Source organism: Perca fluviatilis, chromosome 18 (genome assembly GCF_010015445.1).
Source record: "Perca fluviatilis chromosome 18, GENO_Pfluv_1.0, whole genome shotgun sequence".
NCBI classification, from domain to species: Eukaryota; Metazoa; Chordata; class Actinopteri; order Perciformes; family Percidae; genus Perca; species Perca fluviatilis.
In genome coordinates, this window is record NC_053129.1 from 30,481,499 (window position 1) to 30,503,095 (window position 21,597).

At 37.8% G+C, this 21,597-nt stretch overlaps 1 protein-coding gene and 1 long non-coding RNA gene across 2 annotated transcripts in view; one reads left to right on the forward strand and one right to left on the reverse strand.

Annotated features, from left to right (window-relative positions):
- The window catches only part of LOC120546885, a 75,085-nt gene extending 67,162 nt beyond the window's left edge, over positions 1 to 7,923 (reverse strand). Inside the window, exons 1-2 of the mRNA XM_039782140.1 lie at positions 7,622 to 7,923; positions 7,107 to 7,364 (exon numbers count right to left, since the gene is read on the reverse strand). Coding sequence (XP_039638074.1) covers positions 7,107 to 7,167 — 61 coding nt within the window. The 5' untranslated portion in view covers positions 7,168 to 7,364; positions 7,622 to 7,923. The remainder of the gene's footprint in view (positions 1 to 7,106; positions 7,365 to 7,621) is intronic.
- A 9,932-nt stretch (positions 7,924 to 17,855) lies between these two features.
- LOC120546896 lies at positions 17,856 to 19,746 on the forward strand. The gene is made up of 3 exons (XR_005636983.1): positions 17,856 to 18,026; positions 18,752 to 18,809; positions 19,558 to 19,746. It is a non-coding gene; the product is annotated as an uncharacterized LOC120546896 (long non-coding RNA).
- Positions 19,747 to 21,597: the final 1,851 nt, after the last annotated feature.

Consider the following 21,597-nt stretch of genomic DNA (forward strand, 5'->3'; position numbering starts at 1 on the left):
AATAGCAACTATTGGGTCCATCCAATCCTGAGACTGCACAAAGAGCAAGGAGAGTTCCTCCTCCTTATCACAGAGCTGTGGGATTCTCCCTATCGACTCAAAGTTTACTTCATCATGTCAGTGACTCAGTTTGATGCTTAGCTAGTGATACTGGAGCCACATATTTAAAAGAAGACCACCAAAGACAAAGTGGATCAATTTGTCATGTTAATATTTTTTTTTGATTCAGGGGTATGATGGTGTTTGGCTCTTTATGTTGCAATACAAAACATATTAACATCACAATATTAATTCAGTCTTCTCAGCTGGCTTTATGAGCAGCATGTTCTAAACTCTGAGCATGTGTTTCTATTAGAGTGGTCCTACCTAAACATAAAGGTGTGGACATGAACAATGACAGGTTACGTCTTTGCTGGACAGTAACAGTAAGGACAGAGTTAAATTCTGTATCCTGAATAATTCACTTTGACATAATTAAAGAAATAAAAGCAAAGAAAATGAACAGTAAAATGCACAGAACAGTTATACAAAACACAACGCATGAGTTGATATAAAGCAATTCTTTATTTGCAGATTATATAATTCTCACTTACAAAAAAGAGACTCTATTAAGGCTGAAAGCTCATTTAAAACCACACGACAAAATAAAAAAAAAAAACATAAGCTTCCAATGAACAGGTTTACAGGAGAGTTATGAATAAAAATGAATTATTATTGTGATGTTATTATATCTTGCATAAATATCCTCAGGGAACTGCTTTACCTTCCTTTGTTCCTCTCTGTGTATTTATATTTAGTACATCTGTATTGACAGTTTTTATGTTTTCACTAAATCTTTGTACCTTGTTTGTATATAATACAAAAGCATGATTTAAAAACAACAACAACAACACAACAGAGAACAGAGGACAACAGAATCATGTTCAGCAGTTAGAACGATCACAGTTTAGTTCTAATCGTGGTCAGACAGTCACAGTCAGAGCTTCCAGCTTAAAGGATTGTTACTGAAAAGAAATAGGTTTATGAAAATAAACTTTGGAGATTGCTGATCTTTGAAGATTTCCCTGGTTGGTGAAGTTTTTAGAGATCTGTTCATTATGAGTTAAGCTGACAGGTGAAGATTCCAATATTTACTCCAAAACACCAGTGAATATCCAAAGCTTTAAAATGTCTCTTGGGTGCTGTGGTCTCTTATTTGTTTGCTCTGATAACGGCGGCGTAGAGGGTGCTGGGATCAGCAGAGGCTCCGGCAGGAGAGGAGGAAGCTTTCACAGAGCTGTAGGTCACTGAATCACCTTCATCATCCTCATCATCATCATTTCTAATCCGTACCTGAGAAGTAAGAAGGAAACAGCACCCAACTTAAGGCTGTTTAATGCTTCTGCGTCAACTCCACGCCGTAGCTACGCTGTCGCTACAACGGCATAGTGACCCTTTGGGAGTTCTGCGTCGGGGTTGCTTTGAATCGCTGTGAATTTCACCACCATAACGCTAGGGGGTGTGTGGCTTTTGCGAGGTGTCTGCCAGCCAGTTTATGTTATGTTAGCAGGCAGTTTACAAACGGATAACCCCGTCATTGACATATCATATCAAAATATGTCTGAGTTTATTTGCAAAGCTTATGTCAGTGAACTAGCATGTTGCTACTCCCCACAGTAGGCTGCTTGAAACACCGACTATCAACACACAGGACGAGTTAACCAATCACAGTCTTCGTGGTCTGCGTCGCCTCGACCAAAGTTACAAATTTTTAGAGGTGCACGTCGAGCTACGGCGGAGGGCTTGGAGGGGGGTTCGCAGCGACGTAGAGGGGTCTGCGGGGGTACGCCGTCGATTCGATGCAGAAGCATAAATCAGCCTTTACTGTACAGTAAATTCAACACAACATGGATAATATTAAATTGTGAAACAAAGTAACCTGGTTGTGAAAGTGCAGATTTTGCAGCCATGTAACAACTGACATGTTCACTTTGCTGCAGCTTTTATCTGCTCATTAGATCATGAAAAGTCTTGTGAGTGAAGTTGACATGTTGGTCTGATGGTGGCGATAGAGGACAAGTGAAGGAATCACCAATCACCAGGACTAAATCTGTGAGTATGATGGTGAACTTGTTAGCAATCGCTTGCTGATTTACACATCCAGCAGACGCAGAGATGCAGAAGCTTTTGGAGTGGTGTTTCTTTGGCTGCTCAATGCTCCACTTTGTTCACCAGCTAGTCTCTAACTGTGTCTGTCTGCTGTTTGCTGCTGAGCAGGGAGTGTACAATGGCTTTTTAAAGCCTTTTGTGTTGGAAAATGAGGCTCTGAGATTGCTGAGTGTGAAACAAAACAGTAAAGTTTTTGGCCAGACAGCAAAACAATGAGCTGAAACTCACTATGAAGCTCTGTAAAGCATAAGGGAGCAGCAGATTCAGCTGATAATTCTTTGTAGGTTCATCACAATGAGCAGTCCCTTTTTCATTGCCACATTGTCATTGTCATATACATTGTTACCATAGGAACATTTATTGTAGCCACTTTAAAAGACAAAAAAAGCCCCAAAAATAATCTTAAAAACAAAAACAAAGAAATCCATCTGCTACTTCAGAACCACGAAGAGTGGCATTGATAGATGAGAATATAGTCTAGATCAGGGGTCACCAACACGGTGGCCGTGGGCACCAGGTAGCCCCCAAGGACCACATGAGTAGCCCTCAGGCCTGTTCTAAAAATGAAAATTGAATATTGATATTATCTGTTTCCCACCTTGTTATGTCATTGTTTATAATTATTGTGAGAAATCATGAACATGATCAGTGTCTTCACATAGATGAGTATCATTAATCATTAATAATCATATTAAACTAATTAAACTGAGCACATTTGTTATTTCAGAAGAGTGTATCAAACTGGTAGCCCTTCGGATGACTCAATACCCATGAAGTAGCTCTCAGTTTCAAAAAGGTTGGTGACCCCTGATCTAGATGCTCAAAAGACATTTAGGAGCTATTCCTCCTTCTGGCCATGGTCGTGCTTGTTAATCTGAACTCACCATTGGCAGGGCTCAATCCGAGGGGCGGGATAAATGGTTGTCTTTCAAATTCCCTCTGCACGCAATAGGATAGCATTACAACCAGGCAGAGCAACGCTAGTTGATAGATTCAACTTTTGCCGTATCCGGGCGGCAAAACTCTGAACACATTTTCCTTTTTTAAGAATGACTTCTGTGCCGTTCTTTGTTCTTTTCTCAAAGAAAAGCTGAACTCCAAGTCTTCCAGAGTCACGGCCAAAGCCGATTCGAAAGACTGCTTTTCGCCAGCAGCAGCAGCCATAAGCCTGCCCACCAACTCTATACACTATGTGATTTAGAGCTGTCAATCTTCCTCTATAATACTATCAAATTCCATTTGGGATTTTTTTTAATCTTCAAATAATATTTGAATATTTAATGCTCAATTGCAGCCTGTTAAATATGTTCTACACTACTCAGGCTTATGCATTGTTAATACCACTACAAGCATGTGGTTGTTGTTACACATTCTGTCCACTAGAGGGACTTCTAACATTATAGATTGGCCTCGAGGCGACCTGTACGCAACTTTGTTTACATTCATTTTCCACCACGAGCACACAGCGCAAACAGCGACAAACACAAATCAACAGAGAACTCTTGAATGAAACATGATCTAACAAGTGAAGCGGCTCTGTTGTAAAGTCTAACGGTGCTCGGTTAGCACAATGACATCATGTTAGGAAGCACAACCGAAACCATTTGTCATAAACTAGGTAAGTAACAAACGATGCTAACGGCATTAATAACCAAGCCAAACGGTGCTGTCACTGCTATTTTAGTGATTTATCACCAACCTGATTCCAGCAGATTGTCACATTACTGAGAATACAGCTGTAAGAAGATAATATGACGTGGAAGCTAACTCTGACAGCTGTAGGGGAGCTAACATAAACTGTAGCTTTCTCCATGAAGCTCCCAGCTACGCTAACATTACCTCCTGACGCAGTTAGGAAACCAGAACGAGCTAACTATTGATAACGTTAGCATTTTGGCTCGGTGGGTGGAGATTTTTAGCCTCGTGAGACCGTCCTGGCATCCTGAGATCGAGAAAATTTGGAGCCATTAGCCAAACGACCGGGCCAATCAGCGTTGGTTTTGAGGTGGGTTAGGTGGTGATAGAAAGATGGTTTATCTAATCAGCTAACCAGTATTTTCAGACAGCGGTAGCCCTAATTCTGTTAGCCGCTAGCTAATGCTTTTTTTTCTCTTGGATCCTTCTTTTGGAATATGGTCCGGGAACCTGAAAGGGTGCCTTTTATTCCTAAATTCTCATTACACAAATGGCAAATATCCTTTACCGACAGGTTGCTTGCATGCTGAGCTAACGAGCTATGCTTTGCCTGCAGCAGCAGGGGCGGGCTTGTGGTTGTATTTTCATACGCTTCGTGGATCTGATTGGTTGATTTGGCCCGTCTATCACCAACATAGGTGATAGACCAGTAACTAACTAACCAGTATTTCCGCCCCTTCCCAAAAGTTCTCCAACGGAAAGTTCCCAGATGGATATGCCGAGCAAATGCGAAGCGATCCATCTGGCGGAGTCAGGTTAGGAGATTTTAAAGTCATGTTAAAACTATTTCCCGTCCTCCTTACGATTTCCAGCTGGATCCTGTCACTCCCCCGTGTACTAACGTTACTCGCTACGTAACGTTAGCTCTGTGATGTTGTACTAACGTTACTCGGTACGTAATGTTAGACCTCACAATGCCTTGTGTTTCTCGCTCCTGCTGTTATTGTTCATACGGCGTGACAAGAATCACACATGCGGGTAGGTCAAGGCGAGAAGAGGGAGATTAGCTAACGTTAGCCAACATATTTATAAAAAAAAGTCACATTCGAATAGTAATTTCAGCATTCGAATAGTATTGATTTTTTTACTATTCGAATTATATTCAAATTTTGGTATTTCCTCAAACAGCCCTAATGTGATTGGCCCGGCCAGAGTTCGCAAGCCAGCAGAGAGTGGCTAGACGGAAACTGGCTGCAAATGACATTTCTAGGCTACTGAATTGTATATAAAAGTATGACAATAAAGTTTCTCTTTTCTTAATTTCTAATACATCTATACACAGAGATTTTAAAACTTGAGCAAAGCTTTATCTTTAAAAGCAATGAGTCAAATCTTAACATCAAGATGTGATTAAACTGAAATACAAGTTACACTTCAGTTTTTAGATGAAACTCAAAATTATGTTTCAAAACAGTTTTTCTTTTTTTCTGGTAAGTTGATGTTGAAGTTGTTGATCAGTGGAGTCTGATAGAAACAGAAGGTTCTCCAACGTTTTCATAGGTCACTGTACCTTCATCTTCATCATGATGCTCCTGTGAAAAACAACATAACACACTGGAGATTCTGAGATCAAATGGAACAAATAAATCTCCTTTGTTGCTGCAGCTTAGACTCAAAACAATCCAGTCAGCACTGTTTATTCTTATTGTAAATAGTGAAATATCACAAACACAAGCGTTTAATTATTCAGTTTTAAAACTCACAGCATTGCCATCCATCTCTGTTCTGTTTCCTGAAAAGACAAAAAAAGAGCAGACTTTAGTTTCCACGATGTAAATCTACGTTCATCAATTGTTCTTGTTCATTAGACATTCATTAAATCTTCTTCTAAAGATGACATCTGGGAATGTTCTCACCTTTAGTTCTCATCCATATGTTGACCACCACAACAGTTATTATGAGTGCTGCTAAACCCACAGACACCATGATGACCCTCCACCAGTCTGAAGACAATAAAAACATGAAATATATTTGGGCTGCAGCTTTCTGTTCAATTCAAAATCCTGTAGCTCAAAGAGAACAAGCGTGCTTTCTCCAACATGAATATCTCCATTTGCAGCCATGTGTCGGTCTGGCATTCATACTTTAGGCTTCATATGGAGAGAGAGAAAAAAAAAGAGAGAGAGAGAGAGAGAGAGAGAGAGACTACCTTGTATTGATGCAGTGTCATTTGCAGACAATGTATTGTCTTTTCCCTCTGTTGTGCTTCCTTTTGATTGTTTGGAATATATGAAATAAGAAAACACAACAAATGGTGATGAAATACCTCACGTTTATCGTCTGACGAGACTAAACAAGAAATAATAATGTAATCTTAAAATTTTAAATACATCAAATAAAACCAACTGTACCTGTTTTCTTACAAGAGGACTGGGGGCTGACATTACACAGCAGCGTGTTTCCATTCTTCTTATCTGTCACGTTACACTTCAGTAACTTCTGATTAAGATGAGGAGGAAATGACACACTGGCTGAACAGTTATGAGGTGTTATCTCCACATCAGTCTCATTCCCCTCATACAACCACTTCACTGAGTGGTCACACTTATATGTCAACACAGAGCAGATCAAGGTGACTGTATCATCAGTGTTCTTCTGTTCTTCCACTGGTGAAGATGGAGATATTGAGAAAGAAAGACAACAAGAGTTAAATTAACTTCATCACTGTAATGATAATTATTGTCATTTTTCAGTATATTGTTCTAACAAGACAGTAAACATTATGATGGAAATACTCACTGGTAACAACAGACAGATAAACCAGAGCAACTGGACCTTGTTGTCGCTGACAGAAGTAATGACCAGCATCCTCCTCTGTGACCTTCTTTATAACCAGAGAACATTTTTCTGTAACACTCACCCCATCATTAATTTGTCCACGATTAACCAGCTCTACTATTGCCCCATTACGACTAGAAAGCCAAAGAGTTTTGTCACAGTTGTCCTGAATAATCCCATTTTCACAAGGCAGAGTGACTTCTTCTCCAGCTCTGACAGTGATGTAGAGGGGGTTTAGTCCAGCCTCCTCTGTTTAAGATGAGACAAATATAACTGAGATAAGAATGTGGCCTTTATGTGTATAGTTAGGTTATGTGAGAGGATTATCATTAATTACAACAGAGATCAGCAAACTTGCCTCAAAATCCACTCGACACACCATTTTCAAAACAAACACACTTGGCTATTTCATTTTTATCAATGTTAGTCACTTAAATAATATCATTAACATTTCTTTTAGTCATGTATGTGTTTTGGGTCCTTACCTGTAAACTGAAGCAGCAGAATCACAAATAAAGTTATTTGAATCCGTCTGAATTCAGCCATCGTGCCTCTCCGTCTCTCTCTCTTGTTCTCTCGCCCTCGACTGTCAACGTTTCTGACTTCTTTAAGAGAGATACACTGTTCACTTCCCGTTTTGCGTATGTGTCACTTCCTTATAGTGACTGAATCTTTGTTTATCCTTCTTTCAGCTGCTGAATTAACAGATCACCTTTTCCTCTTTTTTAATTTCATGTAGATATCTAAACAGCCAAAAAGCCAGATGTGGTTCAGAGTGGAGATATAGACACAAGTTCAACGAGTTCAACAAGAGAAACTTGAGGTCAAAGTTATTAATAAACCTGCAGAGTATCAGCTGAGATCTGAGTTGTGGGAGTTGACAGTGATCGTCTCTACTCACCCAGCCTCCAAAACCACAATACGTCACTTTTATAGTGCTGATTCAGAGTCAGCTTTATGGTGACGACACATAAATGCAGAAATTAGTCAAACTGCTCACCCACCAGAATTTGAGACATGACGCACCTGGTGCAATATGTCCATACAGGGAAAATTATGATATTTTAGTGGTTTGTTGGTTGCTCTTTGCAGCTTAGTGGTATTTTCTAAGAACTGAAGGGGAAGTGTTTCAGTGAGAATGTGGTTAGCAGCAGAGCTCTGCAGGTTTTACCTTCTGATGATGATGACCAGGTAAGGCTCTCAGGCATGGGTGATACCAGTGAGGTAGCACAAAGGGGGGACCAATAATCAGTCAGGGTGAGGGGGAGAAAGAAAGAACAGAACTCAGACTGGAGTAGGTGGTAATGAATCTTATTTTAGTTAAGCAGTGAGTGTGGGGGTGCTGGGTCTGAAGATGGCTGGGCTGGCAGGGGGGGTGCTGCTCTGTGTTCCTCAGTGCTGCAGCAGGCTTGATGTTCCAGTACGTGGCGTAGCTATTGGCAGCAGAGGATTCCAAAGGTGGGTTATTTTCACTGGTAAGCAACAATCTGGTAGGGATAGGAAAACCAGACTGGCATTTGAAGGCAGATGATGGAGCAGGATGAGTAGCAGGTGCGCTGATTGGAATTGGTACCAGGTGTGAGGAGAATCAACAAGGTGGGGGGGACAGAAACACAGACAATCAAAAAACCAAAACACACCAAACACACGGCAGGCATAACAAAATTAAGAAATAAACCAACACACACACACACACCAGACTGTCATCGTGTATAATATAGGAAAAATTGGGTAGGATGGAACACAATGTAACTCTGCTAAATAAAATATCACATTCATTATTAGTTTCACTTGTTTTCATTATAAACAAATTGTATATCCAAATACAATACACATTTACTATAGGCTCAGTCTGTCACTCTAAATCAGTGCTGGTTCCATGGTATCACAATTTTGGATAGTCGTCATGGAAACATTAATTGGTCGTGTGACAAGGGCTACATTATGTCAAAAGCTCCAACGTTAAGACAAAACAACCACAAAGTGGGTGAAAAATTTGCATAGAACATGTCCATCTTCATAAATTTGCAAAAAAATCTATAACATGCATGAAATCCTATGGTTTATGAGCTTCTAGATGGCAGACATCTTTGTTTACTGTCATAGTAAAGTGCTCTTTATAGTGGTAAACAGTGGTGGAAGAAGTTTTCACATCCTTTACTTATGTACAGGTAATAATACCACACTGTAAAAATATTCTGTTACAAGTAAAAGTGCTGCATTGAAAATGTTACTTAAGTAAAAGTATGTATGTATCATTAAGAAAATGTACTTAAAGTATTAAAAGTAAAAGTACTCAATGCAAAACTAGTAACTAAAACTGTCAGAAGAATGTAGTGGAGTAAAAAGTACAATATCTCTCTCTGAAATGTAGCGTAGAACAGTAGAAGTAGACAGTGGCCGAATGTGTTCCCTCAGAGAAATGTTGAATTATCTGATTCAACTGTTTTTGTCACTTATAATATAGAGACACTTCAACGTCCAGTGTATAACGTGTTTAGTTGTTCATTATCAAAATCTGTGTTGCCCGTTCAAGCAGCACAGTCTCACTCCCTACTCGTCAAATGTATGACGCATGGTCAAGGAAACCTGGCGTCAAGTTTCAACGAAAGATGTGTACCCTTGACGTTGTTTTTCGACGAGGGGGTCCGTCAGTTAGACATTCATGTTAATCCCTCACTGTCAAATATTGACGAAAGAAAAAACACACCCTCCCCTTAACTCGAAATCTGTGACAGTTTTATTATTGGTATTTTAGCCCAATAACCACTGTTTTAATCAACATTATTCACGAGATATCATCATGGTTTATATGCATTTCTTTTAATGTTATTATTTCGGTCTATTTCGGCCAGGGAAGCTGGATTGCTTTTTTGTTTATTTATATTTTTTAAACTATAAAGCTACATCTATCAACATTTATTTAGATGTTATCATGGTATTCATTTCTTTATTTTAATAAAATTATTTCGGTCTCATTACCGGTGAAATATTACAGTATATGCTGTAATACAGAACATTACGATATAATCCGAGCTGGACGCATTCAAAGCCGATATCCCCCAATGCAATGCGGCCATTCATTTCAAAGAATCGGGCAGCGATTAGCTGGTCTTTAACGCCAGGATCGCTTCAATATACATACATACAGTCAGTGGTTTGGTCACCAGCAACAACACGTTGCTCAGTTTTGTTCCAGAAAATTATGTACCAAAATAACATTTAAACGAATCTGCGGAAGTGATGTAGTAATTACCCCTCCTCGTCTGTGAAAGAATGTTGCATGTTGTACGTGAGAATTTACACAATAAAATACTAATAATGAAAAAATAGTGTTATATGCTTAGCACTTTGATTTGCTATATCTATACTATATAAAAAACCTACAGTTGAGTGTTTACAAATACAGCCTAATGGCTTGTTTGACTAATTTGCAGTTGTTTTGACTTGCACTGTTGTGAAAAACAATAAACTATGTACAAAGAGAAGCATTTTTTTGCAGTTGATGAATATTAATAGCAAAGACTAAAGGGAAAAAAAAAGTATATTTATGTGTGGGACTTGATTTAAAATCACACTGCATTATTTCAATCAGGAGAGACTTCGTTTGCAGATATGCAAAAATATTTATTGTACAACTGTATGATATTGAATGTACAAAGTCTTTTGGAGATTGGACTCCATCGAATTAATCTTCTTAAAGGGGTAGGGAATAGGAACATAACCCCCGATGGAGTCCAGACACTGGTGGCGGCGGCGAAGAGACCAGAGACCGGACCGAAGAGGCAACGGAGCGGTCAGCCGGGAGAAACACAACTACCGGAGGAGGCAGGGGAGGAGGAGGGACGAGCGCTTTGCCTGAAACGACAGCTGACAGCACAAGGAGAGAACAGATTTAAAGCAGAGTTGTAAGGCTGTGATTGGTCCTTGAATCTCGTGGTCGAGTCTGATTGGTTTAACTGACACGTCACTTCTTGAACAGCTGATTTGATTTAAGAATGGAGTAGTGACTGGGGTAATGACGTCTTCCTGAAAGAATTTGCGCTGAGCTTCATTAGTTGTTTTAAATAAATGACTTTTTTGAAATATCAATTTATGGTAGGCACAACATATTAATTATTGTATTCAGAAGATGATCTTCATATAAATCACCGTGGTTACAGCTTGTAGCCATCCTAACCTTTGTAGCCTTTACTGAGACTACCTTTTCAAAATTAAGAAGGGACTAGTTTTAGGAAGCATTTTCAGGAAATTAAATGGATAAGCAGATTGTTGCAGAGTTTTTGTTCACAGAGTAAGATGTATATAGCTTTGTTTGGTTATGTGTCCATATACAACATGTGTTTTAGCATTTTTGGCACACTTCTACCTCAGCCTATATACTGCACACAGACAAAACTCACACATCTCATTCAACAATTTCACAAGCTGAGAAAAGGGTCGTGACATGGGTCAGAGGGTATCAGAGGTCATAAATGATGAACCAATCAATCGGCTCTGCTCCTATAGGCACCTTGGTGTTCATATGGACAACACCTTTGGCTGGAAGGCCCGTGTTGAAAGTGTGTGTTATCATTTAGAGCAGACACACACGGTGAATCAGATGGTTTATGTTATACAAGGCTGTATTACAGAGGATATTAATATGACTGTCATGAAGGTTGTGTAGAGGAATAGAAACCAGGCAAGCACACAGAATATGGTCTGCTCTATCTGTTTTTCCTTGCCAACTATGAGCTCTTATCCTCTGGCAGAAGATATGGGTAAACGTAACATTTCTAAACTATAGGCCTAATTTGGACCTACCTCAATTAAAACTTTAAATAATGTTGCTTTAGGTTGCGGGTGTTGTGCAATAGCTTCGTGATATGATGCATAGGGTTGTGTGTAGGATGCTCTTGTCACTGTTTGTGAAAGATGAGCAATAGATTGTTGCTCTGTGATGTGCTTCAGTCTGACTACATATCACTTTGTTTATGTTGTTTTTTATTGTAAGTATATGTCAGCTGTATGATTAAACAATATACGTCAAGTGTTATGTGTGAAGCATTTGAACTCAAGGCAAATATCCCTGGGGACAATAAAGTATCTCTTGCAAAATGGTCTCCATGATGTCTAAACATTAAAACGTTGTCGTAGGACTATAGCAAACACATCGTTGGAAAGGTCTCAATCTGGAAAGTAATATATGTCAGTCTGGAGAGGATACATCACTCCTGCTTTGAAATATTGACCTCTGAACCTTGAACCCACTACAAGTTTGAAGGCTTGTCATTTAGCAACAAGAGGTGCTACACACATAAAACCAGCTGTTATAGAAAGCTCTGGACCTCAGCTATCATGTAGCTATGGTCACCAAAGTTTACCCACTGTAAGCACTGTCAAATATGGTAATAAGCTATTTTCACCTATTTAATGATTCTATTTTTAAAATCTGATGACACCAGTGTATTCCCCATCCCCCAAAACCCCAGGGTGTATCCAAAATTCTACACTGCCAACTTCTAAGAAATATACCAATATACTTTAAAACTACAACTCCCATAAGATGTTACAGAAGCTGTAACAAAGCTAGTGTATTTGTAGTTCTTCCGGGGTGGTTGGGAGGACGTGTTCGGCTCCTGTTTCTGCTGTCGGCCGTGAATCGGCTCCATTCCAGCCAGCCGAGCACACAATACATGAGACAAATATACATGAAACTGTATTTTATTATTATTGCTATCTCTATGTTAACTGCTCCTCAGATCTCTGCAGGGTAAATCCAGACAGCTAGCTAGACTATCTGTCCAATCAGAGTTTTCTCTCGCACGACTATTTTGCCGACCCTCCTTCAGCACACTTTGGAGGAGGGTGTGGAAAAGCGAAACTTAAGTAAAGTTTACTTCTTCATTACTTCATCATGTTTGTGGCCCTTCGAATAAAGTGCTGACCTGCTCCATCTTTTACATTGATAAATAAGATATGATTTATGGTGGCATGAAATTAAATGTATTAAGTGTGTGAGTGGGTTGGCAAACTAATACTGAGTTCATTACATTGACAAAAAATACAGCATACTGCAGATGCATTTTAACAGTTGCTTTATTCACAACATAAGGCACTTAAACAGTAATGCCTGAGAACAATGCTCACCCAAGTGTCTGTACACTTGGAATTTCTTGACAACTTTTTTATTTTCATTTGAAGGGTCACACAGATGATTGCTGCATATGCTACCATTAATCACATTTTATTTATCAATGTTAAAGATGGACCAGGTCAGCAATTTTAATTTTTAGTTTATCATGATTACAACACTACTATTCATTCAGTTTCTCTAGTCACTTTAACTGCAGATTTACCCATAAAGAAGACATAAACATAATTAATAATTCAGAAATCATGGTGATTGAAATACCTTAATTGAAGCATTATTAACGCATTGTTCCTGCATTAAGTCGTGCATGAGGTACTTTTAATCCTTGTACATTACTGATAGTTTATGAAGTACTACATGAATGAAATCCTGCTTTTTATGTATGAATTCCATTATTATTATTAAGTGTTACCAAATCTCCTGTGTTGCTGCAGCCACTTAGATCCAAAACAATACAGTCAGCACTGTTTCTGAAATATCAGAAACATAAGCGTTTGATTATACAGTTTTAAAACTCACAGCATTGTCATCCATCTGGGTTCTTTTCCCTGAAAAAAGAGCAAAAAAGACTTTAGTTTCCACACTGTAAATCCACGTTTATGGAATGGAATGGGAATGGAAATGTATTTATTTGAAACAGGGACAATACAAAAATAAACATTAAACTTGTAATACAAGAGAATATGTCTTGGGCCAGGTTATAGCAACAATTGCTAATTTCCACCTGTAGTCCCTGGGCAGGTATGACAATTATAAAAATAACAATTTAAAAAAAAAATTTAACAGGACTATAGATGACGTGGTGATCAAAGTAATTAAAAACAAGCAGTCTAGCAAAAAAAAAACAGGAGCCCCAACAGCCCACTCACTCTCTCTCTCCCTCCTCCCCAGCACACACACTCAGACAGAAGCAGGAGCTTACGCACATTTGAGTGCAATCCAACTCTAGACACTCAATACACACACACAGACACAGATTTATCAAATCTTCTTGTTAATTAAAATGAAATATCACCTTTAGTTCTCATCCATATGTTGACTAAACCCACAGACACAATGATGGCTTTTGCGAGGTGTCTGCCAGCCAGTTTATGTTATGTTAGCAAGCAGTTTACAAACAGATAACCACGTCATTGTAACCAATACATATATATATATATATAAAAGTTTATTTGCAAAGCTTATATCAGTGAACTAGCATGTTGCTACTCCCCACAGTAGGCTGCTTGAATCACCGACTATCAACACACAGGACCAGTTGACCAATCACAGTCCTCGTGGTCTGCGTCACCTCGACGCAAAGTTACACATTTTTGGAGGTGCACGTCGAGCTACGGCGGAGGGCTTGGAGGGGGGTTTGCAGCGACGTAGAGGGGTCTTCGGGGGTACGCCGTCAGTTCGACGCAGAAGCATAAATCAGCCTTTACTGTACAGTAAATTCAACACAACATGGATAATATTAAATTGTGAAACAAAGTAACCTTGTTGTGAAAGTGCAGATTTTGCAGCCATGTAACAACTGACATGTTCACTTTGCTGCAGCTTTTATCTGCTCATTAGATTATGAAAAGTCTTGTGAGTGAAGTTGACATGTTGGTCTGATGGTGGCGATAGAGGACAAGTGAAGGAATCACCAATCACCAGGACTAAATCTGTGAGTATGATGGTGAACTTGTTAGCCAATCGGTTGCTGATTTACACATCCAGCAGACGCAGAGACGCAGAAGCTTTTGGAGTGGTGTTTCTTTGGCTGCTCAATGCTCCACTTTGTTCATCAGCTAGTCTCTAACTGTGTCTGTCTGCTGTTTGCTGCTGAGCAGGGAGTGTACAATGGCTTTTAAAGCCTTTTTTGTTGGAAAATGAGGCTCTGAGAGTGCTGAGTGTGAAACAGAACAGTAAAGTTTTTGGCCGGACAGCAAAACAATGAGCTGAAACTCACTATGAAGCTCTGTGAAGCCGAAGGGAGCAGCAGATTCAGCTGATAATTCTTTGTAGGTTCATCACAATGAGCAACCCCTTTTCATTGCCACATTGTCATATACATTGTTACCATAGGAACATTGGGTAACACTTTACTTGACAGTACCGACATAACCATGACATGACACTGTCATAACTATGACATGACACTGTCATGAATGTGTCATAAACCTTATAAACAAGTCATAAACGTTTATGACTTCTGTCATTAAGTGTCATTCGGTTTTTGTCATGACAAGTTGACATTGTTGGGCTTGTCTTGATTATGACAACTTGACATTAATCAAAGTGATATTACCAGAAGTTGTCTTGGTCATGACAACTTGACATTAAATTTGTCTTGATTATGACACTTTGACATTAATCAAAGTGTCATTACCAGAAGTTGTCTTGGTCATGACAAGTTGACATTAAATTAGTTTGGGATGTCTTTGTAATGACAACTTGACATTAACCAGGATGACATTACCAGAGGATGTCTTTGTCATGACAACTTGACATAAACAGAAATTCACCTCTTTTTGTATTCATGACATTTTGACCTAATGATTATTAGATGTGCAAGATTAGAGACCAATTCTAGCACTTTTTCAGATAGATGTCTGACAGGAAATTTCACAAAACTGGGTGTTATGACACTGTTATGACAGTGTAACTAATAAATATTTTGACCTCAAGTAGTGGTACCAATTGTATTTGTCATTAAGATATCATTGATAGGACTTGCTGTCATGACAATATTATGACAGTGTAACTAATACATATTTTGACCTCAAGTAAAGTGGTGCCAATTGTATTTGTCATTAAGATATCATTGATAGGACTTGCTGTCATGACAACATTATGACAGTGTAACTAATACATATTTTGACCTCAAGTAAAGTGGTACCAATTGTATTTGTCATTAAGATATCATGGATAAGACTTGCTGTCATGACAACATTATGACAGTGTAACTAATAAATATTTTGACCTCAAGTAAAGTGGTACCAATTGTATTTGTCATTAAGATATCATAGATAAGACTTGCTGTCATGACAATATTATGACAGTGTAACAAAAACATTCTTTGACCTCAAGTAAAGTGGTAACATTTTTATTTGTCATTAAGATATCATAGATAAGACTTGCTGTCATTACCACATTATGACAGTGTAACGAATACATTCTTTGACCTCAAGTGGTGCCAATTGTATTTGTCATTAAGATATCATTTATAAGACTTGCTGTCATGACAACATTACGACAGTGTAACTAATACATATTTTGACCTCAAGTGGTACCAATTGTATTTGTCATTAAGATATCATAGATAAGACTTGCTGTCATGACAACATTATGACAGTGTAACTAATACATATTTTGACCTAGCAAAAGTGGTACCAATTGTATTTGTCATTAAGATATCATGGATAAGACTTGTTGTCATGACAACATTATGACAGTGTAACTAATACATATTTTGACCTCAAGTAAAGTGATACCAATTGGATTTGTCATTAAGATATCATAGATAAGACTTGTTGTCATGACAACATTATGACAGTGTAACAAATACATTCTTTGACCTCAAGTAAAGTGGTACCAATTGTATTTGTCATTAAGATATCATGGATAAGACTTGTTGTCATGACAACATTATGACAGTGTAACGAAAACATTCTTTGACCTCAAGTAAAGTGGTAACATTTGCATTTGTCATTAAGATATCATAGATAAGACTTGCTGTCATTACCACATTATGACAGTGTAACAAATATATTCTTTGACCTCAACTAAAGTGGTATTAATATACACAGAAATATGGCATACATACAGATAAACTAACTGAAAAAATAAAGTGTGCACACAAAAGAAACCCTTTTCAGTTCTATGAGCTCAATTGTTCTATGATGACAAGAGGTCAGAGATGGTCAACATTGGGGCCCATATGAGTTTGGTTTCCGTTTGTCCTTCCACCATGAAGAATGAATCAAGGGAAATCCGTCTACGTTCAGAGTCTCGATCCTGAACTGGGAATCTCTAAACCCTGGAAGTCTCTGGGATGTGAAGAATCGATGTGATTCAATATCCCTCTGTGGACTGGGCCTCCCCTGCGTAGCCTTTTCACCTCCTCCACCTGTAAATAAGGCCAAAACATTTCTCTCAATTACTATTCAGTAATAAAATCAATTGCTTAGGCTACAATGAAAATAAAATGAGGTCATATTTCAGTTAACCCCTATTGAAATATCTAAACCTCTATTCAGTTTGTACAACCGTTCTTAAATTTCCTCTCTTAGGTATCAAACGTATATAAATCGCTTTCATGTACCAAAAGCACATTTATATTAATAGGCAACCTTTATACAAACAATGCATTTCTAATTCAAGTTGTATGGAACCTTAGTAACATTAACACTATCCTAAATATAACTCATATAATTAATAAACATCTCTCACTATTATTTTTCCATAATTAGCTACAGTGTTGTAATCTAGAGGCTTAAGACTTGCTTGCTTATTTATCCCTCCCTCGTAACTGTAGAAAGAATGCACAAAATTAGCCTGTTCTTTAAGTTACTTAATAATTAAACTCAGCAATTAATCATTAACTTGTAATTTGTACTAAATTCATTAAAATACACAGTTGCAAGTAATAGTGAAAAAGCAACATTATACTTTCCATAACCAATAGATATAATCATTAGCCTTTTTAAGGGCCGTGTAGTTACTGCTAGCCTTTGTGTGGCTAATTACACTATTAGCATAAGTACAGTACCTTAGCTAACCCGTTAGCGTAATGCTATTAGCACGATAGCATGGATGCTAGCAGAACTCTAGTGTTAAGGGGTGACTCACCATTTTGCTGCCTATAACTCCGTGGCACGATAGTTGATTCAGGCACCGCTCTCTTCTCAATTTATTTAAAACAGCAGTATTAAATAGTATTTAGTATGTAGAATTGACTTATTTATTAACTGGCGTTCTTTTTATCTTACTGAGTGAATAACGGCAGCATCCTCCTATTTACCTGAAACACTTTGATGGGCTTGTAAATAAGCCAATGGGTGAACTTGGGTCCGTGAGCTGACCAATCAGATTTACGTCTCCTCTCATCCCTTTCTGCATCAGAATGTAGGAGGCTGCCATTATTCACTCAGTAAGATAAAAAAGAACGCCAGTTAGTGAAATAAATCAATTCTACATACTAAATACTATCTAATACTGGCTATACCTTGTTGTAAAGAGAGCAAAAGAGAGCTGTGCCTGAATCAGCTATCGTCACGGAGTTATAGGATGTAAAATGGTGAGTCACTCCTTAACACTAGAGTTTGCTAGCATCCATGCTAATCGGTGCTAATAGCATTAAGCTAACGGGTTAGCTAAGGTGCTGTATTCATATGCCAATAGGGTAATTAGCCACAAAAGGCTAGCAGACTAGCTACTGCATATTGCCTGTAAAAAGGCTAATATAATGATTATATCTATTGGTTATGGAAAGTATAATGCTGCTTTTCAAAACTATTGCTAGCTGTGGGTTTTTTGTTGAATGAATGTTAGTACAAATTGTGAGTTTAACTGTTTAACTGGAGTTTATGGTGAAGTAGCTAACTTAAAGAGGCTAATTTTTAGTGCATTCTTTCTACAGTTACAGGGAGGGATAAATAAGCACGCAAGTCTTAATGCCTCTAGATTACAACACTGTAGCTTAAGTTATGGGAAAATAATACAATTTGAGAGATGTTTACATGTAATTTATGCAGGTATATTTAGGATAGTGTTAATGTGAATAATGGCAGCCTCCTACATTCTGATGCAGAAAGGGATGAGAGGAGACGTAAATCTGATTGGTCAGCTCACGGACCCAAGTTCACCCATTGGCTTATTTACAAGCCCATCAAAGTGTTTCAGGTAAATAGGAGGATGCTGCCGTTATTCACTCAGTAAGATAAAAAGAACGCCAGTTAGTGAAATAAGTCAATTCTACATACTAAATACTATCTAATACTGGCTATACCTTGTTTTAAATAGAGTGAAAGAGAGCTGTGCCTGAATCAACTATCGTCACGGAGTTATAGGCAGCAAAATGGTGAGTCACTCCTTAACACTAGAGTTTGCTAGCATCCATGCTAATCGGTGCTAATAGCATTACGCTAACGGGTTAGCTAAGGTGCTGTATTTATATGCTAATAGTGTAATTAGCCACAAAAGGCTAGCAGACTAGCTACTGCATATTGCCTGTAAAAAGGCTAATGATTATATCTATTGGTTATGGAAAGTATAATGTTGCTTTTCAACACTATTGCTAGCTGTGGGTATTTTGTTGAATGAATGTTAGTACAAATTGTGAGTTTAACTGTTTAACTGGAGTTTATGGTGAAGTAGCTAACTTAAAGAGGCTAATTTTTAGTGCATTCTTTCTACAGTTACAGGGAGGGATAAATAAGCAAGCAAGTCTTAATGCCTCTAGATTACAACACTGTAGCTTAAGTTATGGGAAAATAATACAATTTGAGAGATGTTTACATGTAATTTATGCAGTTATATTTAGGATAGTGTTAATGTTACTAAGGTTCCATACAACTTGAATTAGAAATGCATTGTTTGTATAAAGGTTGCCTATTAATATAAATGTGCTTTTGGTACATGAAAGGGATTTATATACGTTTGATACCTAAGAGAGGAAATTTAAGAACGGTTGTACAAACTGAATAGAGGTTTAGATATTTCAATAGGGGTTAACTGAAATATGACCTCATTTTATTTTCATTGTAGCCTAAGCAATTGATTTTATTACTGAATAGTAATTGAGAGAAATGTTTTGGCCTTATTTACAGGTGGAGGAGGTGAAAAGGCTACGCAGGGGAGGCCCAGTCCACAGAGGGATATTGAATCACATCGATTCTTCACATCCCAGAGACTTCCAGGGTTTAGAGATTCCCAGTTCAGGATCGAGACTCTGAACGTAGACAGATTTCCCTTGATTCATTCTTCATGGTGGAAGGACAAACGGAAACCAAACTCATATTGGCCCCAATGTTGAACATCTCTGAACTCTTGTCATCAAAGAACAATTGAGCTCATAGAACTGGAAAAGGGTTTTTTCTCTTTGTGTGCACACTTTATTTTTTCAGTTAGTTTATCTGTATGTATGCCATATTTCTGTGTATATTAATACCACTTTAGTTGAGGTCAAAGAATATATTTGTTACACTGTCATAATGTGGTAATGACAGCAAGTCTTATCTATGATATCTTAATGACAAATGCAAATGTTACCACTTTACTTGAGGTCAAAGAATGTTTTCGTTACACTGTCATAATGTTGTCATGACAACAAGTCTTATCCATGATATCTTAATGACAAATACAATTGGTACCACTTTACTTGAGGTCAAAGAATGTATTTGTTACACTGTCATAATGTTGTCATGACAACAAGTCTTATCTATGATATCTTAATGACAAATACAATTGGTATCACTTTACTTGAGGTCAAAATATGTATTAGTTACACTGTCATAATGTTGTCATGACAGCAAGTCTTATAAATGATATCTTAATGACAAATACAATTGGCACCACTTGAGGTCAAAGAATGTATTCGTTACACTGTCATAATGTGGTAATTACAGCAAGTCTTATCTATGATATCTTAATGACAAATAAAAATGTTACCACTTTACTTGAGGTCAAAGAATGTATTTGTTACACTGTCATAATGTTGTCATGACAGCAAGTCTTATCTATGATATCTTAATGACAAATAAAAATGTTACCACTTTACTTGAGGTCAAAATATGTATTAGTTACACTGTCATAATATTGTCATGACAGCAAGTCCTATCAATGATATCTTAATGACAAATACAATTGGTACCACTACTTGAGGTCAAAATATTTATTAGTTACACTGTCATAACAGTGTCATAACACCCAGTTTTGTGAAATTTCCTGTCAGACATCTATCTGAAAAAGTGCTAGAATTGGTCTCTAATCTTGCACATCTAATAATCATTAGGTCAAAATGTCATGAATACAAAAAGAGGTGAATTTCTGTTTATGTCAAGTTGTCATGACAAAGACATCCTCTGGTAATGTCATCCTGGTTAATGTCAAGTTGTCATTACAAAGACATCCCAAACTAATTTAATGTCAACTTGTCATGACCAAGACAACTTCTGGTAATGACACTTTGATTAATGTCAAAGTGTCATAATCAAGACAAATTTAATGTCATATTGTCATGACCAAGACAACTTCTGGTAATATCACTTTGATTAATGTCAAGTTGTCATAATCAAGACAAGCCCAACAATGTCAACTTGTCATGACAAAAACCGAATGACACTTAATGACAGAAGTCATAAACGTTTATGACTTGTTTATAAGGTTTATGACACATTCATGACAGTGTCATGTCATAGTTATGACAGTGTCATGTCATAGTTATGACAGTGTCATGTCATGGTTATGTCGGTACTGTCAAGTAAAGTGTTACCGAACATTGATTGTAGCCACTTTAAAAGGCAACAAAAGCCCCAAAAATAATCTTAAAAACAAAGAAATCCATCTGCTACTTCAGAACCACGGACAGCGGCATTGATAGACCAAAATATAATCTAGATGCTCAAAAGACATTTAGGAGCTATTCCTTCTGGCCATGGTTGTGCTTGTTAATCTGAGATGTGAGACTTGCAGATAGAGTAAAAAATGAGCTCACAGTGAGTCATAATGTGAAATGGCTCGGTTTTCACAGGGTTGACAGAAATGGTTTTAAAGCAAGCACTGGCTGCTTTTACTTCTGTTTAATTGAATGGAATTTGGGTCCTCTGTATAATTATAGTGAGAGATTGAACTGTTGTGTTAAATTGAGC